Source organism: Megascapheus bottae, chromosome 18 (genome assembly GCF_031878675.1).
Source record: "Megascapheus bottae isolate mThoBot1 chromosome 18, mThoBot2.hap1, whole genome shotgun sequence".
Taxonomy (NCBI): Eukaryota; Metazoa; Chordata; class Mammalia; order Rodentia; family Geomyidae; genus Megascapheus; species Megascapheus bottae.
In genome coordinates, this window is record NC_143526.1 from 4,982,001 (window position 1) to 5,007,831 (window position 25,831).

Here is a 25,831-nt window from a genome sequence, read left to right on the forward strand (position 1 = left end):
AAGTATTTGGAGCGAAGGAAAAGTTTTGAGTGGCGTGGGAGGGCAGGGAGTGTGGCCCAGAGCTTGCACAGCCCTGGGGAAGGGCTGGTCTAGGGGACGTGATTGGCAGCTGGGAGAGGCGGAGGGCTGGAAGCCTTGCAGCTAGAAGTTCTGCCCAGCTGTTGGCGAGGAGTTTCCTGTCTCCCCCCCTCCACCCCTCCTCACCACCACCACCACCAACCACTCCCCTCCGCCTCAGAGCTGGGTGAAGTTGAGTGAGTCACTCGCGCGCCGGGACCGACGACACCCCCGCGCGTGCACACGCTCGGGACGCCGCCAGCCTCCAGAGCAGCTCCCCTTTGGCCGCCGGGGGCCGGGGCGGGGAGAGGGGAGCCTCTGCCGGCCTCCAGGCCCCCCTCGTCACCAGGCCAGAGGGAGCCACATCTGGCCCGCACCGCTGGCTGGCGCGCTAAGCGCTGGGGGTCCCAAGAGGGCGCGGCGCAGAGAGCCAGGCTGGTCTATGCCTCACAGCGGGAGCTGCCATGGGTCGGGGGCTGCTCCGGGGCCTGTGGCCACTGCACCTCGTCCTGTGGACGCGTATCGCCAGCACCATCCCACCCCACATTCCGAAACCGGGTGAGTGTGTGTGTCTCGGGCCGGGCTGGGCGGACGCAGAAGGAGTACGGTGGGTCCCTGCCCGGACTGCGCGGCTTGACAGTCGGCCCCGGGGAGTGGACGCGGGCTGGGACGAGAAAGTGTCTCGGTTGTCCCAGGGCACCCAGAACTGGGGCGGCCCGGAGGGAAGTTTTTCTTGAAAAGGAGAAGGTTCCCTTGCTGGGGGCTTGGGGCGCCTCTGGGCCCCTTTGTGCGAGCAGGAAAGGCGGGTGTCGGCCGCAGCCCGGAAAGGGAAGTTTGAGAAGTTGGCCATCCGAAGGCAGCCGTCCCCCCTCCCCCCCTCCCCAGCTGCGCCCCAGCCGTGCACACCTGGGGCCCCAGGCGCCCCTGGCGACAGGGCCAATCTGCCTCTGCTCTCCCGTTTTTCCAGCCACAGACCCATCATCACCCAGCCCTGAGCGCACGTTCCTCTAGGCCGGATTGTCGGCCTGCCTGGGTTGACTGGAAACGAGTTTCAAGGAAAAAGCCTAGAGGAGATTGGCCAAGTATAGTGGTGACCTTTCTGTCGCGTGGCCTGCGTGCGTGCGGGGATGAGGGAGGGGGCCCGGAGCCATGAGATGTCTTTAGCCAGTGCCTCATTTGCTGGGACCCTGGAGATGTCCCCTGCAGCCTGGCAGCCACTGTCTTCAGTAGTTTGCAGTTTCTCTGTCATTGTCGATGGGGAGAAACTAAAGGGTTAAAAATCTTCACTGAGCTGCCCACCTGATCCTAGCCCCCAAGGGTTTTAAGGGGGGTGGGGGGGGAGGGAGGTACTGAGTTCTTAACGACTTTTCCGAAAGCTTAGAAGTTCTGCAGCTGGAGTGCACATCTCTTGAGTATCTGCAGCTGGGGTCTGGGCTATGGGAGATTTGGACAAGTTCCAAGTTGCAACACTTTTGGGGTGGGAGGCTCAGTTTCCTCATCTGTGAAATGATATGGTTCGGAGAAGTTGGTGATTCTATTCAGACCCCTCCTTGCCTTTTTTTTTTTTTTCTGGTCACTTGCAGATGTCCTGTGTCAAAATTGGGGAGCTGAGTCTTGACAATCGGGCACTGGAGGGTTTCCATAATACCACAGAACATACGAGGTGCATTGGATACTTAGTAAAACATTGCTCATGACATTAAAAGTGGCGTAGAAATGGTGGTCTTCAGTGGGGTGAGGAAAAACTCTGCCAAACTCCTGACCTGGTTTTTGAGATCTAGAAGTTAAGAAAGTCTCCGTGTTTCATTCTTTACTGTTTTTCCTACTTTGCAGAACTGGAATGTCCAGCCTTCTCTGCTTTTACTCTCTCTTCAATACTGGTTTCTTTACAAAAAAAAACCTAATAAATATTGAATGTCATATGACACCCTTGATTTTCTGTGTACATAAAACTTTTGGTTCATATTGGACAATGGAAGAAACACTATTTCTGCTATAAAGTGTCAAGAACTTGACAAAAAAACTTGGTTCAGATCAAGAAAGAAAGAAATTCACAGGCCCTGGTTTTGTTAGTGAAGTGCTTACAGTGGTCAGATTTATGATTTGCAAATTTCAGACTCAGTAGTCTATGAATCATCTCTACATATGCTTTTAAGCAATTAGGTTAAAAGTGTGGAGGTTTTTAATTTGGATTTTAGTTTTGTAAGACTAACAGATTTCATATTTTTATGGAGTTGAAGTTTTTCAAAATAGTCGAACTAAAGAATCAGTTTGGAATATTTACTTGATTGGGGTTAAGATTTCAACAACGATTAAAGGAGGAAAACAGCAACAATAAAGATTAACAATCCAATTCCACGTGCATTTTAATGTTCTATGTAAATAAATAGTACCAGAATTGCTCTAATATAATTGGTAGATTATGAAAACAGTTTTCTAAATACTTTACTGCAAAATGAGATATGAAGGAATAAAACTATTTATTTTAACCTAAGTCATTAAAAAATAAAAATCAGAAGCCTTACTTCTCTCTAAAAGCTTGGCAGATGTACAAAGAATATTGGTATAAGAATAAAAGTCACAAAGGAATATATTTTAAACATTTAATAATTTTGACTTTGCCCCAGAATGCTCAAAATTAAGAATTAATTCTTTTGGGGGAAAAAGCATTGAAAAATACAGATACATATGAATGATTCTTGTTGAGGACTAAACACTGGTAACAATGTCATACAGATTAAAGATTTAAAAAATAATCACTTGAAGGAGGACATGTTTTCTTTGTCTCTATCAGGGTCTCAGAATCAAAAGTCCTACTAGCTTTTCCCCTCACCCCAGCCCCTTACATAGGATACATTTTTACCTCCAGACCAGTGCTCTTGAACTTTTGAACCTCCTGTTTCAGCTTCCCAACTGCTGGGATTATAGATCTGTACCATCATCCCTAGCAAATTATGTACTTCTTTTTGTTGTTGTTTGTTTGTTTCAGTGCTATGGATGGAGCCTTGAAGTCTTAATCATGTGAAGCAAGAATTGTATTTCAGGGATACATTGCCAACCCTTACATTTTTCTTTAAGTTTAGATTAAACTCTATGTTTCCTTTTTTTTTTTTTTTTGAAAACAGGGGTAGACTCTTGCTAATGCCAGTATAGAAGGCCCCCATTCTTATCCTTCCTTCTCCATATATTATTTTGTTTCAAGTAGAATGCTAAGGCCCAGAGACACCACCCAAACAAGTATGACAGATCTGCTCCTGACCTTCCTTAAATTCAGCACATGGAAGTGCCTTACAGGCAAAGAAAAGAGTACATGCTTTAATGCTTGCACTTGGAATATTATTGAATAGCTTGGCTTCTTGTTGTTGGTTTTTTCCTCCCATGTTCCCAAGCTCATTTCTGTTATACATCTCAAATATTTCCTTCTCAGTACCTATTTCATTCTTAGTATGCCTGAGTATATTTTGCATGGAGTAATTCGTACTTTTCTTTTTTAATTCTTTCTTTTCTACCTCTGCCAAACAATTGCCTTTGAGCTTCTTCACACTGTAACTATATTGGTAAACTTAAGGCTCCAATCAATCATTACTGTGGCCATAGGTTAAAGGTAGAAGAACCTAGGGTACAAGACCTAAGATTTGAATATGGGGGCTTCCACTTCTCACTTACTGCCTATGTTATTTCTTTTCTTTCTACCTCAAAAATGGGGGTTTATGCCAAGGGTTAAAAGGGTTCTTTTCGGGTGTTTTACATAGTATATACAATTATTATTAAGTACTCAATCATTACAGCTTTGGTTATTAGTATTTATTAAGTCAAGCCTAAAGTAGTCTCAGTGCCTGGTTTCCACTGCACATCCCTTCAAGGCCTGCCTGCCCCAAGTCCTTTCTCATGCCTTGTGTAAACAAGCTGTGAGCAGTGTGCTTGTTCTTTTCTTAGCTCCTGCTACTTGATGTTTCCTTTGCTCATCTTTGATGACCTAACGTGTGCGCTTTCATTTTTATACTTTGTTTTTCAGTTTCATTGTGTGTGTGTGTGTGTGTGTGTGTTGGTACTAGCACTTATACCCAGGGCCTCATACTCTTGCTTGGTTTTATCACTCAAAACTAGTCTTTTACCACTTAATGCACAGCTTCCCTTCTGGTTTTTTGTTGGTTAATTTGAGATAAGAATCTTCCTTTCTGGGCTTGATCTTCCTTTCTGAGTTGGATTAGAACCTCAAACCTCAGAGTTCAGCCTCCTCAGTAGTTAGGAATATAGGCATGAGCCACCACTACCTAATCACTAGATTTTTTTTATTATTATGTAAGTGGGTTTCATTGGAATGGGCTACATACACACATAATGTAATTTGATTGAAGTATTAAAGATGACCCTGGTTGGGAAATCTCTTTGAAACCCTTGGTTGAGCTATAAGGGTCCTCTCTTGAGTACAGTTCTCTTTGGGCTCAACAAGTACAAAGTGATCTTTTTATATGGCACCCTTCCCACTAGACCCTGAAGCTTTTCAAAGCTAGGAAAGTGTGCTAATCAGTGCCCTGACCCAGGATCTCCCTCATGGTGCCATTTTATATCTCAACCGGCAAATTCTGGCCTGGGCCTCCACTTCCTCCTACTCGATCTGTGAGAGCTGGGTGCAGGGTCAAACTAGCAAACTATCACTGGTCATTGGATGTTTGGCTGAGTGGCAAAATCTTGCAGTTAGAATAGTTTTACTTCGAATCAAATGTAAGAATTTGATGGATTTTTTTGCTAATTGTTTCTTGTGCTCTTATGATAAACAGAAAAAAAAATTGTGATTTCTTATAAGCAGCTAATAAGTTTTAAAAGAGTAGGTCCTGTTATCTCATGTCTGTAATTGTGGCTGCTCAGGAGGCTTGGATCTTAGAATTTAGATTCTAAGCTAGCCTTGGCAGGAAAGTCTCTAGTTAACCACACACACACACACACACACACACACACACACACATTCACACATGCGCGTGCATGCATGCACGCATGCATGCACACAAGCTAAAATGGAGCTGTGACTTGTAGCAGAGCACAAGCCTTGAGTGAGAAAGCTAAGCAACAGCACCTAGGCCCTAAATTCAAGCCCCAGTACTCTCTTTCTCCCCCCCCCTCTCTCTCTCCTCTCTCTACTTCACACACACATACACACACACACACACACACACACACACACAAATAAATACATTTTTGTTATTGTTTTTGTTGTTGTTGGGGTAACGTATAGAGAGGTTACAGTTGCATTTGTCAGGTAGTGGATACATTACTTTTCACACATTGATATCCCTTCTCATGTTTTTGTCCCCATTTACCACCCTCGCGCCCTCCCAATCATCTTGTTTTCTCCCCTTCGCCACAAATATAATTTAAATTAGTATTTCGAAGCCAATACAAAATATTTTTACAAGTTTTTAACCAAGATACTGACCCAGTAAATAAGGAGTTCTCTTTTTCTTTTTTTGAGAAGATTATGAAAGGACGACTTTCATTAAATGATCCTAAATTTAGGATTTTAGTTTCTGTTTTTGAGTTGTGTAGTACAGTTAGCCTAAAAGAAGTGTTGTCCCATAGCAGCCAATGTCTGCTGCATTGCAATTTGAATCTAGTACAAGCCACCAAAAGTTTTAAAATCAGAGACAGGAAAGCATACTTCCTGGCTGTGGCATGACACAGCAAGCCAAGTTCCAGATAAATGGGTAATTCTACCACTTTGTTAGTGTGGGCCACATAGCTACCTCTCTGAATCTGCTTTAGGATTCAGCTCTGACTTTCAAGAGAAATGTCCTACAAGCTCAAATGCTCACAGTGCAATTCTGCATGAGCTTCCCTCCCCACCCACTTTCTCAGTTCCCCAGCTATCTGTTGCTTCTGACTAGGGCTAGAGAGCCTTAACTTCTTGGTGGTATATGTGGAGAGAAGGTTTAGAAGGCAACAAGACTTGAGGGTTCACCTCAAGGAGTTGAGAGGGGAAAAAAAGAGAATCACTTGATTTAACCATCAGAAAAAACCTAGAAGATATGTCTTGATCTTTAATTTCCAAATGAGGAAATGAAATCTACTTCCAGAACCAACTCTGGTCAGTTGAGATGTGTGTGTGTGTGTGTGTGTGTGTGTGTGTGTGTGTGTGTGTGTGTCCTTTCTAGTCTTGACCTAGCATTTGGCTGAACTCATATTTCAATTCGGAGTTCCATATGACTGGATTTTCTTTGCTTTGTGATTCGCCTCTTCCAGATAATCTTTGTAGCACAGAAAATTAAGATAGGACAGAGTTTTTTCACAGGACTCTGCATTTCCCTGTCTGGTAGTAGCATTGTGGTGGTAGGAGCCATGACAGTATTGAATAGGCATCATCTTCAAAGTATATTATAAACCTCCAGGTCAGAAGCTTGTGGGACAAGCAGTATATACACTGGGCTTAAATATTTACTGGTAGGAACAAGAATAAAGATATGATCCATTGCCTTAAAGGAGACAGTTTGGAGAGAGAGACAGAGACAGAGGAGACAGAGACAGGAGTGGAGGGAGAGGGAGAGGAAGAAGGAATCTGAGTCTTATGGCCCAGCCGTTTTGCACCATGTGAGTGAGGAGGGTTCTATTTCCCTTTTCATCATGAATGTGCCCATCTATTCCTGGTCACCATCATCTTGGTACCCACTTGGGGCAACTGTGCCCTCGGTCTCATAGTTTCCAGCCTTAGATCTTACAGGTGCCTAGTGTTTCTGTGTGTGCTTCGTTCTAGGGTTGAAACTGTAAGATTAGTAAAATGGAATTGGCTGCAGGACAAGTGACTGCTCCTGGAGAGATCCTGTCTAGAGAAGGTCAAGGTTTGGAGCTCTACTCCTCTTTCTTTCCTTCTTGTTTTTCTTTTTTTTAAAAAAAATCATTGCTAGCTTGAACTCAGGGCCTAGGCCCTGTTTTTAGCTTTTCTCCCCACTCAGACATGGTGCCCTGTTACTTAAGTCACAGCTCCACGCTGTTTTTATTGTTGTTAATAAGAGTCTCAAGGATTTGTCTGGACTGGCTGTATTTGAACAGAGATCCTCATATCTCAGCTCCTTGAGTAGCTAGGATTAGAGAGCAACCAGCACCTGGTCTTTCTCTCTTTTTTTTCTGATGGAATATTTTCCTCCAAATATTTTCATCTCTATAACAGGTTTATGGGCAAAAAGAGCTTCTGTTTGTGGCCTCTGTGGGTACTCTGCTGTGGCAATAACTCTGCAGTAAAAGCATTTCTAGAACCCCTAAGTCTCTTGTCTGCTTTTCTAAAGCATTTGTTGGTTTCTGGAAACACAAACTTTCCTACAGTCTACTAGGATACACAGATCTACTCAGGGCCTTGAGTTGATACCTTCTCCCTGATGAGTGGCCAGAGGACTGCTCTGTGTGTGTGTGTGTGTGTGTGTGTGTGTGTGTGTGTGTGTGTGAATGTGTAAATGAGAGTGTATGTGTGTGTTAGAGAGAGAGTATATGTGAGAGTATTTGTATGTGTGTATGTGAGTGTGTATGTGTGTATATGTGTGTATGTGTATGTGTGTCAGAGAGAATGTGTGCGTATATGTATGTGTGTGTTAGAGAGAGTATGTGTGAAAGTATATGTATGTGTGTGTGTATGTGTGTGTGTGTGAGAGAGAGAAGAGGAGACCATTTGCGAATGTCTTTACATCTCCACCTTGGTGTTTCTGATGCAGATTGGAAATGGAAAAGTCAGCTGTGGCTCAGATACATAGACCACCCCACCCAACCATTTCTAAGAGCAGGCTTAGAATGCCATCAGAATTCTAAAATTCAATTATGTCACCCAAAAAGTAGGAATTGGTATTTGTCAGTAAGATTGAAGGAAGAATACTTTTTAATTGAGCAGTTCATAAGCTTCGTTTTGTAGTTTGCATTCTTCAGTTTGTTCATCAAGTCTACATTTTTTTCTTGGCCTGAGCCTTCCAAAGTTAGGAGTGCTTTAACATCATGTTAGCTGGGGAAGAGCTAAGTAGAACCCTAGCTTCTGGTGATTGTGCTATATTTCCCGTGGAGTAAAGAACACAGTAATCAGGGAGATGGTTTGGACAATTCAGTGTTTAATAACTGGTACTTTCTTGGGGGGATTTACAGCGCTATCCATTGGGCTTAAGAATTAAGTTTCACTTAGACAGATTTTAGATTTCTCAGTGAATAGTTTCATTTCTTCTGTGTATGGAGACCACTGGGGCAAGGTGAAGCTGATCTGAATGTTTGTTTTCACTACTATAAATATTTTGTTCAAGCAGTCCATGACCTTCTCAAGCCTCTTTTAAGAAGCAGGGATGTTAGGACAGTTTAGAGTAGTAAAAGACCTTCCCATGCCATACAAGGCCTGAGACTGTAGAAGCTATGCATTTTGGAGAGCTATGCATTTGGCTGAACACACAGTACCTTTGAAGGAAAATAGAGGGCTGGGTGTTCATTCTCTGCGTAAACTATACCAGCTGTTTATCTATTAAAGAAGTGAATCATTACAGAGGACTTACTGACTTTGGGGGAGGTGGGGAAGGGCTCATTGCTGCTTTGTAGAGGACTAGCCAGCACTCCCAAACTCCACATAGACAAATGGAATTGATCTTAGGCTTTTCCACGTAGAGAAATGCCATTGATCTTAGGTCCTTTAGTTTCACTCAGAGTTCCCAATAGTCACAATGAGATCCTCCTGAGTGAGCTCTTCATGTGTATTATTTAGACAATTTTTCCATGTAGTGGTTTTAATTTATTTTTTTCTTTCTGGGGGAAGGGTTGATCATGTTGGGGTTTTTTTGGTGCTAGTACTGGGGCTTGAACTCAGCACCTCACACTCTTACTTTGTTTGTTTGCTCATGGCTTCATGTTGTGCCACTTGAATCATACTTTCATTTCCAATTTTTGGCTAGGTAATTGGAAATTAGTGCCTCACAGACCTCTCCCCTCACCCCTGGGCTGGCTTTGAACACCAATCTTTACTCAGCAGGCTGAGGAGTTAGGATTAAAGGCAGGAGCCACCAGAGCCCAGACTCCAAGATATTTTTTGTTGTTGTTGATTTTTGTTTTGTTCTTTATGGTTCTTGAACTCAGAGCCTGGGTACTGTCACTGAGAATTTTTGCTCAAGGCTGAGACTGCAGCCCTTTGAGCCAGTTTCACTTTTGTGGGTGATTAGAGATTAAGAATTTCACAGACTTCTACCTGGGCTGGGTTTGAACTGTAATCTTCAGATCTCAGCCTTCTGAATAACTAGGATTACTGGCACCTGGCCGAATGTAGGTTTTCTAAGGCTCAAAATAGATCTTGCAGAGACTTAGAACTTTTTTTCCCCAAGGGAAGGTTTAGTTTTTAAATTTATTTTTATTACAAAGAGATATACAGAGGGGTTACTGTTATATAGGACAAGTAATGAGTACATTTCTTTGTAAAAAGGGTCTCTTCTCTCATGTTCTCCCAGTATTTTCCCTCCCAACCCCCATCTTCCACAAGTTGTATAGTTGACACTGAGGAATTTGTAAATGTGGCTCCTCAGTTAGTAAAAGATGTGGCTTTGATTTGAATCAGGATGGTTTGGCTTAAGGCTCTAAATCTCTAATTGTTATCTCTACTGAGACATAAATCAGTTATTCATTGTGGCATGGTCCTAGAAGACTCTAGATATTAAAAGAAATTATATTATCCAACATTTTTCTCATGCTTTAGATTTTTCCTGTATGGTCCTACTTAACATCCTTGGTGAACTAAAGTACTGTGTGGCTTAATCACCAGGGAGCAAGACATCATGCCTGACTTGGGACCTCCAGGGGAAAAAGAAAAGAGGTGATACAGGGGCCAGGAGTTTGGCCTAGTGGTAGAGTGCTTGCCTAGCATGCACGAAGACCCGGGTTCGATTCCTTGGTACCACATACATAGAAAAAGCCAGAAGTGGTGCTGAGGCTCAAGTGGTAGAGCTCTAGCCTTGAGAAAAATCCAAGGACAGTGCTCAGGCCCTGAGCTTAAGCCCAGGACTGGCAAAAAAAAAAAAAAAAGAGGTGATACATTCCATCTGAATCCTGGAGTAGCTATATCATCAAGGAGGTTCACTAGTTACTCTAGGCACTACATTTGAAAGGAGCTCAAGGACACATCCAGTACATTGGAAATATTCTTGTTGGGCCCAGTTAGATTTACCATGAAGTGTTTAGAACCCATTATTCTCAGCTCTTGCCTTGTATAGACCTATTTCCTGACCCTGTCTTTGTGCTTAACAACTGCCCTCAAATAAATCAAACAATATTTGAACCTTGAAATACACTTAGCCATAAAGCTCATAGATGACTTTGAGGAAGTTTCCTAAATTTGGAAGCAATCCAAAATATTTACATGACATTATCTATAATAAGTATGTAGTAGGAAAGTACGTTGTAACATTATTCAAGGTTAAATTCATAATCTGATTGTTCTAGAATTATTTTTATTTTTCTGGATTATTTTTCTGTTTGGTTTTTTTTTAAACAGAGAATATTACAAACCCATCAGGAAAGGTGGTTTAAAAGCATTCAAACAAAAAAAGAAAATTATTTCAGTGAGGTGTCAAGCAACTAAATGGTAACAATTTTTTCAATTAATTTTATATTTGTGGTATTTGTGACTTTTAAATTTGCTATTAATAGTTGGGTGCTAGTGTTATTGTCTCATGCCTATAATCCTAGCAATTTAGGTAGATGTGATATGGAAGATGGTATTTTGAAGCTTGAGCAGAAAAGTTCAGAGAGATTCCATCTATAAAATAGCCAGCACAAACCAGGGGTGGAGGTATAAGTTAGTGGTAGAATATCAGCTATGCATGCACACTGAGTAAGCATGAGACAGTAAGTTTAAGCCCCAAGACTAGTCAAAATAAAATACAAAATTGTAACTAATATAATGCCACATTCATGTTCTTAACTGAATTGTAACTTTCACACCTAAATTTTTATTCTTTTTTTTTTTTTGCCAGTCCTGGAACTTGAACTCAGGGCTTGGGCACTGTCCTTGGGCTTTCTCAAGGATAGTGCTCTGTCACTTGAGCTACTACTTCCAGCTTTCTCTGTGTATGTAGTCCTGAGGAATTAAACCCAGGGCTTTGTGCATGGTAAACAAGCACGCTACCACTAGGCCATGCTCCCAGCACTAACTTTTTAATTCTTAATTTTGAGTGACCCTGAAATTTACAGGTTTCACCATCCATAAGACTCAAATTTATACCAAATGGTAATGTCTGCTTGCCAGCTTAGGAAATATATTTAACAATTCCTTCTCCTTCTTCCCTCTTTAAAAGACAGACAAATGTCTGCCTCTCCTAGGTTTAGCTAAACCTATCATCATTTTCTTGTGTTGGAACGCCTTGCCAAGTAGAAAATAAAGTTGTAAACATGTAATTATCATATGACCTTGATCTTGAATAAAAGGTAACCCAAGGCTGATCCTTCCTTTGAGATCTGCTCAGGAAACATCAAGAGGAGAATGAATCCCACAGTGCCAAGAAGCAAGGCTTTAGGGGTGAAGTTTGGGCCCCTAAAGATCTTCCTTTCATCATAGTGAAAAAATAGCACAGGATGAGATATTTTTTAACTTCTTATCTGAGACATTTACTGTTCTTTATATTAGTAGAGGAAATCATTGAAGTTGGCATAGGAAATATGTTCATGGTCTGGGAATGTGACTTAGCGGTAGAGTGCTTAGCATGCGTGAAGCCCTGGATTTGATTACTCAGTATCACATAAATAGAAAAAACTGTGACTTAAGTGGTAGAGTGCTAGCCTTAAGCAAAAAAAAAGAAGCTCAGGGACAGTGCCCAGGGCCTGAGTTCAAGCCCACAACTGGCAACAAGCAAGCAAACAAACAAAAAACACCAACCAAACAAAAAGCTAATCAAAACTAACCAAAATCAAAAACTACAAGCCAGCACATATAAATTTCACTAATATTTACTTGGATTTTGGTATCATATTATTTGAACAAAGGAAAAAGAAATGATAGCTATTTTGAAACTGTCCTACTCCAGGTGTCTAAGGAGATAGCCTAACTGGCTTGTTTATGTCAGCTGGAATTTGCTCCCACTGTCTGAAGGAAAGGTCTGTTGGGTTTGGTGGTCATGTCATTTCTCTTTGGGTAATTACAGTGTTTTCATGCTCCTCTACGTCTCAATGGGTAAAAATGTCTGTGAAGATTTTTTTTCTAAGGTAGAAAATTATGAAGGATTTTGCCATGTCTATAAGAAGTCAAACCCATAGGACTTTTTATTTTTGGGGAGGACAAAAAGGAATCTTGTCTGGATATAATTAGTGTTCTGTTGCCATTCAAAGATTTCTCCATGGCTATTAAAATATTCTGAGGAAAGGCAGAATTTGTTACAGATTGGCAGTTTTCAGACTGTGGTTTTGGGCCCAGAAGGCGCTACTAAGGCTCATGAGTGCATTTCAGTGCAGTTTGACGATACTTGTTAGCACAGTGTAGGGATCTTTCAATGTTGGTTTTGAATGGCCACCTTCTTACTATACATTATGTCTATATTTTTGTCCTTAAAATTCACAGTGTGATATTATTTGCCTTTTATAAATACATGAAAAGCAAAACCTATCTTGATACATTTTGTATTTACTATTTGAGATCCCTTTAAATTACATTGTTACTTAATAATTTCTTAACTGTATCCACTTTCCCTGGCCTTTCTGAGTTCATTTATATAGTTGCTATTATTAGAATGAAGTCTCTTATCATCATTTGCATTGTCTTTTTTTTTTTTTTTGCCAGTCCTGGGCTTGAGCTCAGGGCCTGAGCATTGTCCTTGGTCTTTCTTAAGGCTAGAACTCTACCACTCGAGCCTCAGCACCACTTCCGGCTTTTTTTTCTTATGTATGTGGTACCGAGGACTCGAACCCAGGTCTTCATGCATGCTAGGCAAGCACCCTACCACTAGGCCACACTCCCGGCCCCTGCATTGTCTTTTTTTATCTTCGGCTATTTCTTCTCATTGGCCAAGACCAGAAAGCAAAGATGGCAGCATAGGCCTGTGGTCTCACTATTCTCTCTTCTCCTGTAGCCTCTCTCACCCCTGAAGATGATGATTTTCTGTTATCTAATTATACCAACTATGCATCTCTAATACCATCCGTTCTGTGGTCCAGGAGTACTGAGATCCCTGTGAAGTTATTGGAAGTGCAGAATCTTGAGCCATTCCCAGACTTATTGCACAGGAACTAGATCTCCAGGGGATTTTGTACTTGCTGCCACTTGAGAAACATCATGGTAATAGCAGTATAGTAGCAAGGTACCAGTAGCTCATGCCTGTAGCCACTCAGGAGTCCTATTCTCAAGTAGGAGTCGGTAGTGATATATCTGTAGTGAGTGGTCCGTCTCATTAGTCTTGAAGAATTGGTCTAGGGTCAGTTGTACTTTGCTTTTGGTCTTGGTCTCAGGGCTGTGGGCCCTGTCCCTGAGCTTCTTTGTGACTGAGGCTAGTGCTCTACCACTTGAGTCACAATGCCACTTCCAGGTTTTTTTTTTTTTTTTTTTTTTTTTTTCTGTGATGAGTTGGAGAATCCTATTGACTTCCCAAACTGTGATCCTCAGATCTTTAGCCTTCTGAGAACCAGGATTACGGGCATGGGCTGCTGGCTTGCACTTAGCATTTTAAGACTTTTTACTCTTTTATGGTCTTGAGGCCTGTTGTAAGTGCATATGACCTACAAGCTAAGAGTAGAGTTGTTTTTTAACTAAATTGGTTTCTTTAAGGCATCCTACATAGGCTTTTCATCCACTAAATGACTCCATTCCTTGACCATGAACTATAGACCCAAGGATCTATTTCTCTGAAACACAGCATTAATCATGCCTACTCATTAGGCTTTTAATCACAGACTGCTTTGACACATGCAGGCTTTAATTCATTCTGGAGTTATTATACCATGGCATATCTTAAATTCCATTGCTCTCTACAAAGTGTATGCCTAATAAATTCATGAATTAGTGACAGGCTTTTGAGGAAATGGTTCTACTTGTTGATACATTTTTTCTAACCCTCCTCTTTTATCTTGAGAAACTTATTTGGCTGAAACACAGTAAGGATTTTTCTTGAATCCTTGATCATTTTTTGAAATTGCTCAGAGAATGCCACAAGGGGCTTTTGCACTAACTGGTTTTGTATGTACTCAAGGATGAGGCAACTTTTCTTTCTCACAACTTCTTTCTGATTTTTCTAAATTATCATTCTATCCATCTCTGTCTATCTCCCTATCTCTGTCTCTCTGTTTCTCTCTCGGTCTCTCTCTCTGTCGGTCTGTCTCTGTCTGTCTCTGCCCCCCCCCCTTCACTTACTTGGCTTGCTTATTCAGTTGGCATCTACTACTTGAGCCATGCCTCCATTCTGCACTTTCACTGGTTAATTTGAGATATATTGTCACTGCTTGGTCTGGCTTTGAGTCATAATCCTTCAAGTTGTCAACCTCATGAATAAGAAGGGATTACAGATGTGAGCCACTGGTTCTCCCCTCACTTCCATCCTCTCTGACATTTAAACTATGTAGAGATAGCAGAAAGAATTGGTATTTCAATCTCCATCTTACATTGTTTCCTGCTTCATCAAATCTCAACTTATTCATCAGAATAACTAACATTTTAATACAAAGAACCTCTTAATCAGAAATTTATTGACCACAGAAGGGTTGTTTCATGAGCTGCTTAATTAGTTGGTTTCATCTTTACTCTTGAATGATGCTTCTACAATTGAACCTGCACTCTTATTTTCTGTCATTTGTAAGACTCTTCCCATTGGCTCTGCAAATGGTCAACTCCTTGCCCTCTCGTCATCAGCACTCCTGAATGGCATGCCAAGCAAGTGCCCCACCGCTGAAAGAACTTGCCCAGTGCGTATGATCACACTTTGATTCTTCTTCTGCTCACAGGCTCACTTATGCAGCCTGCCCTTCACCAACCTACCCTATGTGTATTTTAACCTCCTTGCTTGAATGAAATCGCTGTGTGGGTAGAACAAGTCTATGATTCTGCTCCAGCGCGTACCACAAGTCCTGGATCATTGTGTTTGTGTATGAGCGGGTGTTCATACTGTTTGGAATTCATCACTTTTAAGGCAAAGGAAGCTGCTTGTAGATCTAACATGAAGAGCTAAGGCTCTGTTTGGACTTCTTACTTTCTCATGCCAGTGAGAACCAGGGACTTTATTGCTGATAGCCACAGAGAACTCTCACAGAGCGATAGGCTTGTGGGAGGCTTGAGTGAGCTGTCTAGCTTTCTGCTCTATGGTGGAGGTTTTCTGTTCATTCTGGGGTACCTCATTGTGTGAGCGTTCAGGAGTGCTGATTTTCCATTCATCACTGCTGCCTTTGATTCATCTGTTCTCTGGCATGTGAATCTTTTGTCCAGGTCCCAAGGAGTCGTGACTGTAGAGGCCAGTAAGAGTCATGTGTAAATCGTCTCTGACTCAGGACAAATCTTTGTCGTTCTTGCCTGTTCTTTCTGAGGAATCCTAGATTATCAGCCTTTGGGATTGTCTGAGAAGAAGGGGGCTTGAGGAAGTAGAGAGGGCCTGAGAGCACATTTCTATCCTCCTGAGAGTAATACAATATTGTGTGTTGTCATGTTATAACCCCTGCATACACGTTTTGGAAAGTTCTGTCAAAATGGCATTTAGGGTGTACTCCTCCACGGATGTCCTGTCTTCTGTCATTTCTATGTGATGCCTGAAACCTGGGTGAAAAAAAAGTGGCCAGGAGTTTGGTCTAGCAAGCATGAAGACCTGGGTTCAATTCCTTAGTACCACATACATAGAAAAAGCTGGAAGTGGTGCTGTGGCTTAAGTGGTAGAGCTCTAGCCTTGAGAATGCCCAAGAACAGTGCTCAGGCCCTGAGTTCAAGCCCTAGGACTGACAAAAAATAAGATACTTGGTACTGGACACTAGTGGTGCATGCCTATAATTCTAGCTACGCATGAGGCCTGAGATCTGAAGATCATTGTTCAAATCCAGTCTCAGCAGGAAAATCCATCAGACTTTTATTTACATTTGACCACCAAAAGACTCAAAGTGGAGCTGGTAAGGGTAGTTAAATACAAAAAATGAGGACTTAATAGGAGTGAGTCCCCCAGAAAGACTTGGAAGGCCTTGGGTTGACCCCTTCACAAGGTCTCCATCGACCCCCTGCATAGTGACTCTGAGCAACCATGCGCTGTAGACACCTGTGATTCTGCATGGTAAAGGTTTTTATTCCATGGAAGCTCTGGAGCTATTACTGAGTGTCCACCATTTTCTAGATGTAGATTAACAAAGCCTTACCTGCTCTTTCAGGGGAAGAGGAGCTGAAATAAGAATTATTAGTACAAGCTGGGCACAGCGGCTTGCATCTGTAATCCTAGCTACTCAAGAGGCTGAGATCTGAGGACCATGGTTCAAAGTCTGTGAGACTTTTATCTCCAGTTAACCACCATTAAAGTGGAGCTGTTGCTCAAGGGGTAGGGCGGTAACCTTGAGCTGAAGAGCTCAGGGACAGCACCCAGGCCCATAGTTCAAGTCTCACAACAGACAAAAAAAAAAAAAAAAAAGGAATTATTACTACAGTGTTGTAGGTTTAAAAAAAAAAACTCTACTAGTTTTCAGAATGGCTGAAACATAATACTTTTTTTTGCCAGTCCTGAGGCTTAAACTCAGGGACTGTCCTTAAGATTTCTCAAAGCTATCACACTACCGCTTGAGCCATAGTACCACTTCCAGCCTTTTCTGTGTATGTGGTATGGAGAAATTGATCCCAGGGCTTTGTGCATGCTAGTTGAGCTAGGCCACACTTCCGGACCAAATATAACATTTTTAATGTACCATCAATTAGGTTTTATAACTGCTGATAACATTTCCTACAGGATGTTACTCATGGTGTTGATGAGGATGTTTGTAGCAATTATATAGTCCCTTTCATTTATTTGTAAATTCTCAAAGCATTTTCAGGAAATCAGTGTTGCCTATTTATTGATGAGATGTCAGGGTGTCTTAAACACCAAGAGAATTGAGTTCCTTCCTTCCTTTCTACCTTCCTTCCTCTCTTTCTCCTATTACTAGGTTCAGATTCAGGCCTACATACATTGTCCTTTAACTTTTCTGCTCAAGGTTCCCACTCTCCCGCTGGATCACAGCTCCACTTCTGGCTTGTTAGTGGTTGGTTGGAGATAAGATTCTAGAGGTTTGTCTGACCAGGCTGGCTTTGAACCATGATCCGGAGATCTCAGCCTCCAGCATAATAACTAGGATCATAGATGTGAGCCAATGCTCCTAGTTTGGAGCTCAGTTTATTAACAGTTCCATTGCAGCTACAATGAACTTTTAACATTTTAGGAGCCAGATCTGTTAGCTTTGCTACTCCCAATGTGCAATGCCTTTCATATTACAAAATATGTATATAGTTGAGGGTTTGGGAGTTTGTCCTAGTGGTAGAGTGCTTGCCTAGCATGCACAAAGACCCAGGTTCGATTCCTCAAAACCATATGCATAGAAAAAGCTGGAAGTAGTGCTGTGGCTCAAGTGGTAGAGCTCTATCCTTGAGAAAGCCCAAGGACAGTGCTCAGGCCCTGAGCTCAAGCCCAGGACTGGCAAAAGTATAAATGGTTGACGAGATAGCAGATGTCTTTGTTAGTTGTATTGAGCCAGCCAAAACAGTTTTTATTCTTCTCTGTGTCCTTTCTGCAGACATTCATCTCTAAGATATTCTGGAAGGGAAGTAGAAAACAATACTTACTGGTGATAGAATGCAATGTGTTCATTATCATCAGTACTTGAATAAAGTTAACTTCAAGACAGTCTTTGCAATGAGCCCTAAAATTGTGTTAAAGTTTGATTGATGTGATGTCACATCTCTTAGATCACCTTTCTATGTGACGCCACCTTAGTACTCTGCTGAATATATATATATATATATATATATATATATATATATATATTTCTGTGTGTGTGTGTGTGTGTGTGTGTGTGTGTGTGTGTGTGTGTGCGTGCATGCATGCTGGTACTTCAATTTGAATACATGGCCTAAGTGCTATCATTTAGCCTTTTGCTTTGGGGCTCAAGGCTGGTACTCTACCACTTAAGCCATAGATCCACTCTGGGTTTTTTGTCTGTAAATTGAAAACAGAAATCTCTGAGATTTGTCTTCCTGAGCTGGATTTGAACAGGAATTCTGAAATTTCAGATTTTGGCTGCCTGGATAGCTTGGGTTATAGTAAAATCCATCAGTGCCCAGCAACTTGAAATATCTTGAAATGATAAGGGCAGGAGAAGCTGTGTCTACAGAGAGAGAGAGAGAGAGAGAGAGAGAGAGAGAGAGAGAGAGAGAGAGAGAGAGAGAGAGAGAGAGAGAGAGAGAGAGAGGGAGAGGGAGAGAGAGAGAGAGAACTCATCTCATCACATACTCTGAACTCCAGTAAGACCTTAAAGTATGATTTGAAAGTGAAAATTCTACAATTCTAAATGCAACTGTTAATTTTCAAAGCAAAAACAAAGTTTTCAATATCAACCTAATGGTCTCTTTGTAGACACAGCTTCTCCTTTAAATGTCGTGTGGCCTGTCTTGAGGTTATTGCATCCTGTCAGTAGATATATGTCGCCACATAAAAAATCGTGCCAGTTTCTAGAGTCTTGTGGTTTTGCCTTTCCCCAGAGTGTCTAAGTGCCCAACTGATCATGATTATTATTATTTTTTTGCCAGTACTGGGGCTTCAGTTGGGAACCTGGAGTTCTTACTTGGCTTTCTCCACTCAAAGCTGCTGCCTGCCCTACCATTTCAGCCACACCACCATTGGTGGCCTTTGGGTGGTCTATTTGGAGTCTCATAGACTTTTCTGTTTTTGCTGGCTTTGAGCTCTGACCCTCAGATCTCAGCCATCTGAGTAGCTGATTACAGTTTTGAGCCACAGGCTCCTGTTGCATATGGACATCTTTACATAGGAGAAATACTTCCTCACCAGGTAGACACAGAGGGCAAGTACCAGTGTTACTTTTCCTTCCCACAACACCTTAAATATCAATGTCTGAAAAAAAATCAAGAAAAGAACAAAATTGTTTTATTGGCAGAACATGAATTACATAATAATATTTACACAAATCGCTTTTATATGAAAAATTACTTGGAGGTGTCATAAAGCCTATCAATGTGACTGTCACATCTTCAAATGACATAGAAATGGGGGAAAAACCCTCAACTAGCAGAAAATGCTTAGTTTAGTAGCACAAAAAGCTCATTTATACCCCTGATTTCCCACAGATTGGGTAAAAAAGGAATTTGAGACATAATATGGTTTTATTTTACTTTGGCTAAAGAATACATTACATTTGGCCCTGTGATTAGGACTTTCTCCTTTTCTTTTCCATTGTAGTTATCAGAATGATAGTCCAGAGACTTGGATGAATCCTTGGATGATAGTCCAGAGACTTGGATGAGCTCCTTCAATGAATCTATTCTCTATTTGTCAGTGTTTTCCCCAAATCATAATAGATTTCAGTTTAGCTCATGTACTTCCTTTGTAAAGGAGATTTTTTAAATTTGTGTCTTCTGCAAAAATGCTGTTTATATACTCTTAAAAATTATGCATTGAATGCTCGTGGCACATTCTAGAAACTTGGGAGTCTAAGACCTAATAGATCAAGGTTCACAACCAGCAGAAATGTCCTTGAAATGCCATCGCTAAACCAGCGAAGAGCTGGGTTGGAGGCATGGTTCAAGTGTCAGAGCATCACTCTTGATAAACACGCAAGCAAGAACAACCACACAAGTGAGTGTAAAGCCCTGGGTTTAAACCTTTGTACTAGTTGTTTTTAAAAAGTAAGCTATTAAAACATTGTCTTTAAGTAGTTGTATCAATAAGTTACCATTCAACAAAAGTTTAGGAAGACAATGAAAATGTAAGTTTTGTATACAATGCTTCTTAAAGCAGATGTGGCAATGAAAGTATCTGATTTTTAACAATTCAGAAATGACTCTTCAGATCTGGACTGTTGACAGTATTCAATATGTATTGTTTAGTGGGATTAGAATACTACAGAGTCCAGGAAAAGGCCAAGTAAGTGACATAAATTTCATAAATACATTAACTTACATTAACTTAACATATGTCTTGTTTGTGTTGTGTCTTTGTGGCATTAAAGGGAAAGCGTATCTATAAATGTAACTCTGATCTGAACTGATCTGATCTTCTTTGCCAGATTATGGGAAAGAAGATGCATTTTTTCCACAATACTTCTGCCCTACTCACAGTTTATGTTGCCCTGCAGTCACAAAACTTTAGAGGTCCAGCTAGCAAAGGAAACCTGCAGCTTGGATCTTTCAAGCAATCTGCCTTGAACTTGGTTGTCTTTTTGAGAATTAGCTGAAGATTTCTACCCTTTTACAAAAAGGAACTTGTAAAATTTATACTTGAGAATTAACCCAGCCAGGTACCAGTGGTTCATGCCTATAATACTAGCTACTCAGGAGGCTGAGATCTGAGGACTACATTCAAAACCAGTCTACAAATGAAAGTATGTGAGACTTTTACCTCCAATTTACAGTCAAGAAGGCAAAAGTGAAGATATGGCTCAAATGGTAGGGCACCAGCTTTCAACAACAACGACAACAAAAAAAGACTAAGAGGACCGAGCCCCAGGCATGAATTCTAGCCCCAGGATAGGCATAAAACAAAACAAACAAAAACTCTTAACTAAAAATAATCTTCCAGAAAGAATCTATAGATTAGTAAATGCCTTGGAGCCAGTTTTGTTTATGTTTCCTGTCTCATCCCCAAAAAATGTTATTAGAGCTTGAGTCACGTAAGAAAATTATTTGGGTTGGGCTCAGTAATAGCTCAATTTGTAATTAGTGCTGGTTGTAGTGTTCTGACCCGCCAGCTTAAGGCAGATTTGAAAGGCACCCATAGTAGGCCTGCTTGTATCTGTCTCTAACTAACAGCTGTGCTCTTTCACACTGAATTCTTCACTCCATGTGGAATAGCTCCTTTCTGAATTTCACTTTCTTACCTTGGTTATGCATCATAATCATCTGAAAGGTTTTAGAACAATTCTAGTACCCTGATTTATTCTGTGTAAGCAAGGCTCTTGAGTCCCTGTTGTCTTAAAGACCCCAGCATGACACTGCCGTTCTAGTGGGAAGTTGGAAACACATGCATGGATAAGGCAGGAGTTAGCAACAGTTGTTCAGTAAAAAGTAATTCTATTAGAAGGGTGTTATATTCCACCTATTATATAATTCCTAGTCACTGACAAATCGTGTGTGTGTGTGTGTGTGTGTGTGTGTGTGTGTGTGCAGGTCCTGGGGCTTGAACCCACAGCCTGAGTACTGTCCTGTCCTTAAGATTTGTTTGCTCATGGCTGATACTCTACCATTTGAGCCACAGCTCTACTTCAATTTTTTTTTTTTGGGGGGGGAGTGCTTAATTGGAGATAAAAGTGCCATGGATTTTCTTGTTCAGGCTAACTGCAAGCCTCAGATCTCAGACTCTTCAGCATCTAGGATTTCAGATACGAAACTATGGTTCCCTTAGCTTTTTAACTCAAGGCTGGCCCCTTGAGCCACAGCTCTACTTCCAGTTTTTTACTGGTTAATCGGAGATAGGATTCTCATGGACTTTTCTGCCCAGGCTGGTTTCGAACTGCTTCCAGATCTGATCTCAATCTCTTAAGTAGATTGCAGGCATGAATCCCTGGAGGTGTATTTTTTACTTCATAATGGCACATAGCCATTTTAGAAAGCAGCATCTCCAAAAAGTTTCGACAGTAATGGAACTATTCTTTCTCTTTGCTCTCTATGCGGTAACCGTTAGCCTGCCAGTGGCATGAAATGTGCATACAAAACTCAGGTATTGAACTTTTGACACTATTGTATTTTGATTATATTTAAGTAACCACCTGTGGCTGATGGCTACTAGCATTGACAGGACAGTTATGGAGAATACTTAATAGTCCCATTCATCTGAGGCCTGAAGATGAACATTCAAGTGATTTTTCCACAGTCATAATTGTAGGGGGTCAGATTAGATGACTTGTGCCTCTCCTTCTTTGTGCTCTAGATTGGAAACTTGATCATCTAATGTTCATGGAAATATTCTTCAGCAACACATTCTAATTATCATACTTTATCAAAGGAATATCAAAGGAAGCAACTTATAGGCTGATTTTGCTGGGCCCATGAATTAACTCAAAGCAGGATCAAAGCTGGGTTCTCCTGTTCCCTCCTTTCCAGCAGTTATTTTCTAATCACCTCAGACTGCAAGAAATGTCTTGTGACCAAAAACAAACTGCTGGAGAAGACAGGCAAAGCCATCTTCTTATTTTGTGTTAAAAGGGAGAAACTGCCCCCAACGGAAGACAACAGTCTAACGTTTAAGAGACCTTCAGCCAGACAATTTGTTCCTCTCAAGTGGCAGAGTCCTAACAACTGTGAACAATCCCGGCAGACCACCTAACAGCAGCAGTCTCTGATCCCCTCTCAAGCTGCCTGTGACTTGGGGCTGTTTAAACTACAGTATAACCCTCCCAGCTCCTGTCTTCAATTCACTTTTAAGCAGAGGCTAATGTTTGTACTCCTGAAGATCTTTGAAGATGTGCTGAGCTTTCACTGTGTCTCCTCATTTGGCACTGACGGGCGTGTGGGACTCAGTGTGTTTGAACCTGGAATCTGAAAATAGTTTTCAGGAGGATCCAGCCAGGCTTCTTTAACAAAAAGTTTTTAATTTAATCACCTGTACTGTTAGTTTTCATCTTAAAAAGAATGTAAACACATTAGTGTTAGCCATGCACCAGTGGGTACTCAGGAGGCTGAGACCTGAGGATCATGGTTCAAAGCCAGGGCAGGAAAAACCATGAGACTCTTATCTCCAATTAACCACAAAAAAAAAAGGCAGAAGTGGAGCTGTGGCTTAAAGTGGTAGAGTGCTAACTTTGAGCACAAAAGCTCAGGGTCATTACTCAGGCTCTGAGTTCAAGTCCCAAGAATGGTACACACACACACACACACACACACACACACACACACACACACACACACACACACACACACACACACACATTATTTTCTAGGAGAAAAGAATGTTTATGCTTAAGATCTTTTCTCATAACATGGTAGGGATGATAGACAGCTAGTCTCTAGAGATATTGGATCTGAGAATTCAGGTCAAAATCTTCAAGGAGCAAACTGCTTCACAATGAACACTTTTATGTGGGCTTTGCTTTCCTCAGCCCGGACCATCAGAAATGCTTTCCCTGCAGCTGTGGGACTTTCCCCTGTGAAAAAAAAAAATCCCCCCATGCCACCTTGGGTCACCTCTCTGCAGTGTTGACAAACTCATGCTTCTTTGACATGCTGTGACTGAAACTCTCCAAAAACCTCAAAGAAGAAGAAGAAAAAAAGCCAATGTTTTCTCTGAAATGTGAGTTTCCTTGCTTTAGGCTTCTGTGGGTTTTGACTGGAAACTTAATCCCTGTGCCTCAGCTCTGCATTATGTTTCAGTATTGAAATGGGACATAGTAAGAATTATTTGATACATCATGACTCAGGCAAGCTTGAACTCTTTTTTTAAAGTCTTTTATCTCAAGCCCAGGGATTTGCATTTGAGAGGCTATGCCAGCTGACTTGAGCCCTTGCAGGTTTCAACTGGTGCAAACTTAGTTTAGTCCATTTCTCTCACTTCTAAGACTTTCTGGTACTGCCACTCACAGCCTGTGGGTTTACCATGGAGTTTGTCCTTGCCCACAATTCTCTTCTGTTTCTTAGCAGTGACGCAGTACTTAAAGCGTTTAAGGGCTTTAATTACAAATGTTATCCAGGCTAGGTGCTGGCTAGGCCCTCGTTGTTGCAGGTTAAGGTCTGAGTCCTTTGGATTTCTTTTTCTTTTTTCTTTTTTGTCAGTTGTGGGGCTGAATTCAGGGCCTAGGTACTGTCCCTGAGCTCTTTTCTTTTACTCAAGGATAGCACTCTACCACTTTGAGCCATAGCTCCACTTCCTTTTTTGTTGTTTGTTTGCTTGTTTTTTGAGTGGTTAATTGGAGATAAGAGCCCCAGGGGGGATTTTTCTTCCCTGGCTGCCTTCAAACCCCAATCCTCAGATCTCAGCCACTTGAGTAGCCAGGATGGCAGAGCCACTTGGTGCCCAGTTTGGATTTCTTTAGATCATTGGTGTCTTGGAGAACTTTCTGTAGTGATGAAAATATTTTGTGCCTGGTGCATGGCCATGTGATTGAGCTTACTTGAGAATAGTGAGATGGCTGGGTACTGGTAGCTTACCCTGGTATATTCTTATTCCTTTTCCAAAAATGTGTGTTTAATTTTTCTTTTATATGAATAAGCTGACTTTGTCAGAGGAGTAGAAAGATATTTCTGGAATTTAAGGATGAAATATGGAATTTCATTTCAGAGAAGATAAGGAAACAGACATCGATCAACAAGACTTTTTCAAGAGACAGCCAGGGTACCTCAGCCAGTACCAGAGATCCCTGCAGCATTGCAGAGAATTAAATGATCTAAGTCCACACGTGCAAGTTTACACACAGGAGGAATCCAGCAGCACATCAGTAGATAAGGATGGAGAGAGAAGCAGAGGGCAATACTGAGCGTGATTTTAGAAAGCGTTGTCAAGAAAGATGTTAGGTTGAGATGTATTTGATCAGAGAGTGGCATCAAGTCAAGGATGAGGAAGGAGAAAATCTGTGGTGGACAAACACCGGGGCTGGAAGAAACAGCAAGCATCATGCCCTAAAGCCATAGCCATTACCCCTTCCTTTCCTCACATTCTCCCATGGCTTCTCCCATCTTTGTTTCTTTTTCACCTTCTTTTCTTTTCCTTTTCTTTTTTCTTCCTCCTTCCCTTCCTCCTTTTCTTTCTTTTCCCTCCTTCCCTTCTTTCTTTTTGCATGTATTGATTCTAGGGCTTTAACTCAGAGCCTAGGTAGTATCCTTTAGCTTTTTCACTCAAGACTGGACCTCTATCACTTGAGCCTCGGCTCTACTTTGGCCTTTTGTGACTTGTAGGTCAAACTCTCATGGGCTTTCCTACCAGGGCTGGCTTCCAATGTGATCCTCCGATCTCTGCCTCCTGAGTCACTTGGATTACAGATATGGCCCGTGAGCACCTGGCTTTGCTACTTTTTCGAAGAGTTGAATATGTGGTAATTTTACACAACATTGTGGAACAGTGACTTCTAGAATTCTACACATTTCAGCTTTCCAGCAAGAGGAGGAAGCTTAATGAGTAAGATTAGTTGAGTGTAGAAAATTTAGGATGTCAAAATAAGGCACACAGCAGAACTGGCATAAAAGATCATCTTAAAGCCAGATGCAGTGGCTCACACCTGTAATCCTAGCTACTCAGGAGGCTGAGATCTGGATTGTGGTTCAAAGCCAGCCCCACGAGACTCCTACTTGCAATTAACCACTAGAAAACTGGAAGTGGCCTTGTAGCTCTAGGGGTAGGGCAATCTTGAGCTAAAGAGCATGGGACAGTGCCCAGGCCCAGAGTTAAAGCCCCAGGACAGACATAAAATATGTCATCTTAAGAAGTACAAAGAAACTATGTGAAGTTATTTCTTTCCCCTTTTGTTCCCTCCCCACCCTTAGGGTTTATCCCCTGTTGTTACTGTATCTGACTTTGGTACCTGGTAGATTGTATATGCATTTGTTTATTTGAATTAGAGAAAGGAAGGAGAAAAACAAGATGATGAGACAAAGGACAGAGGATGAACAGTGTAACAGCAATATTAACAAGACAGTAAGTTGGAAATTAACTTT

The 25,831-nt window shown here is 41.5% G+C and overlaps 1 protein-coding gene across 1 annotated transcript in view; it reads left to right on the top strand.

Annotated features, from left to right (window-relative positions):
- Window positions 1-240: 240 nt before the first annotated feature.
- The window catches only part of Tgfbr2 (transforming growth factor beta receptor 2), an 87,405-nt gene continuing 61,814 nt past the window's right edge, over window positions 241-25,831 (top strand). The window contains exon 1 of the mRNA XM_090351795.1: window positions 241-615. Coding sequence (XP_090207921.1) covers window positions 522-615 — 94 coding nt within the window. The 5' untranslated portion in view covers window positions 241-521. The remainder of the gene's footprint in view (window positions 616-25,831) is intronic.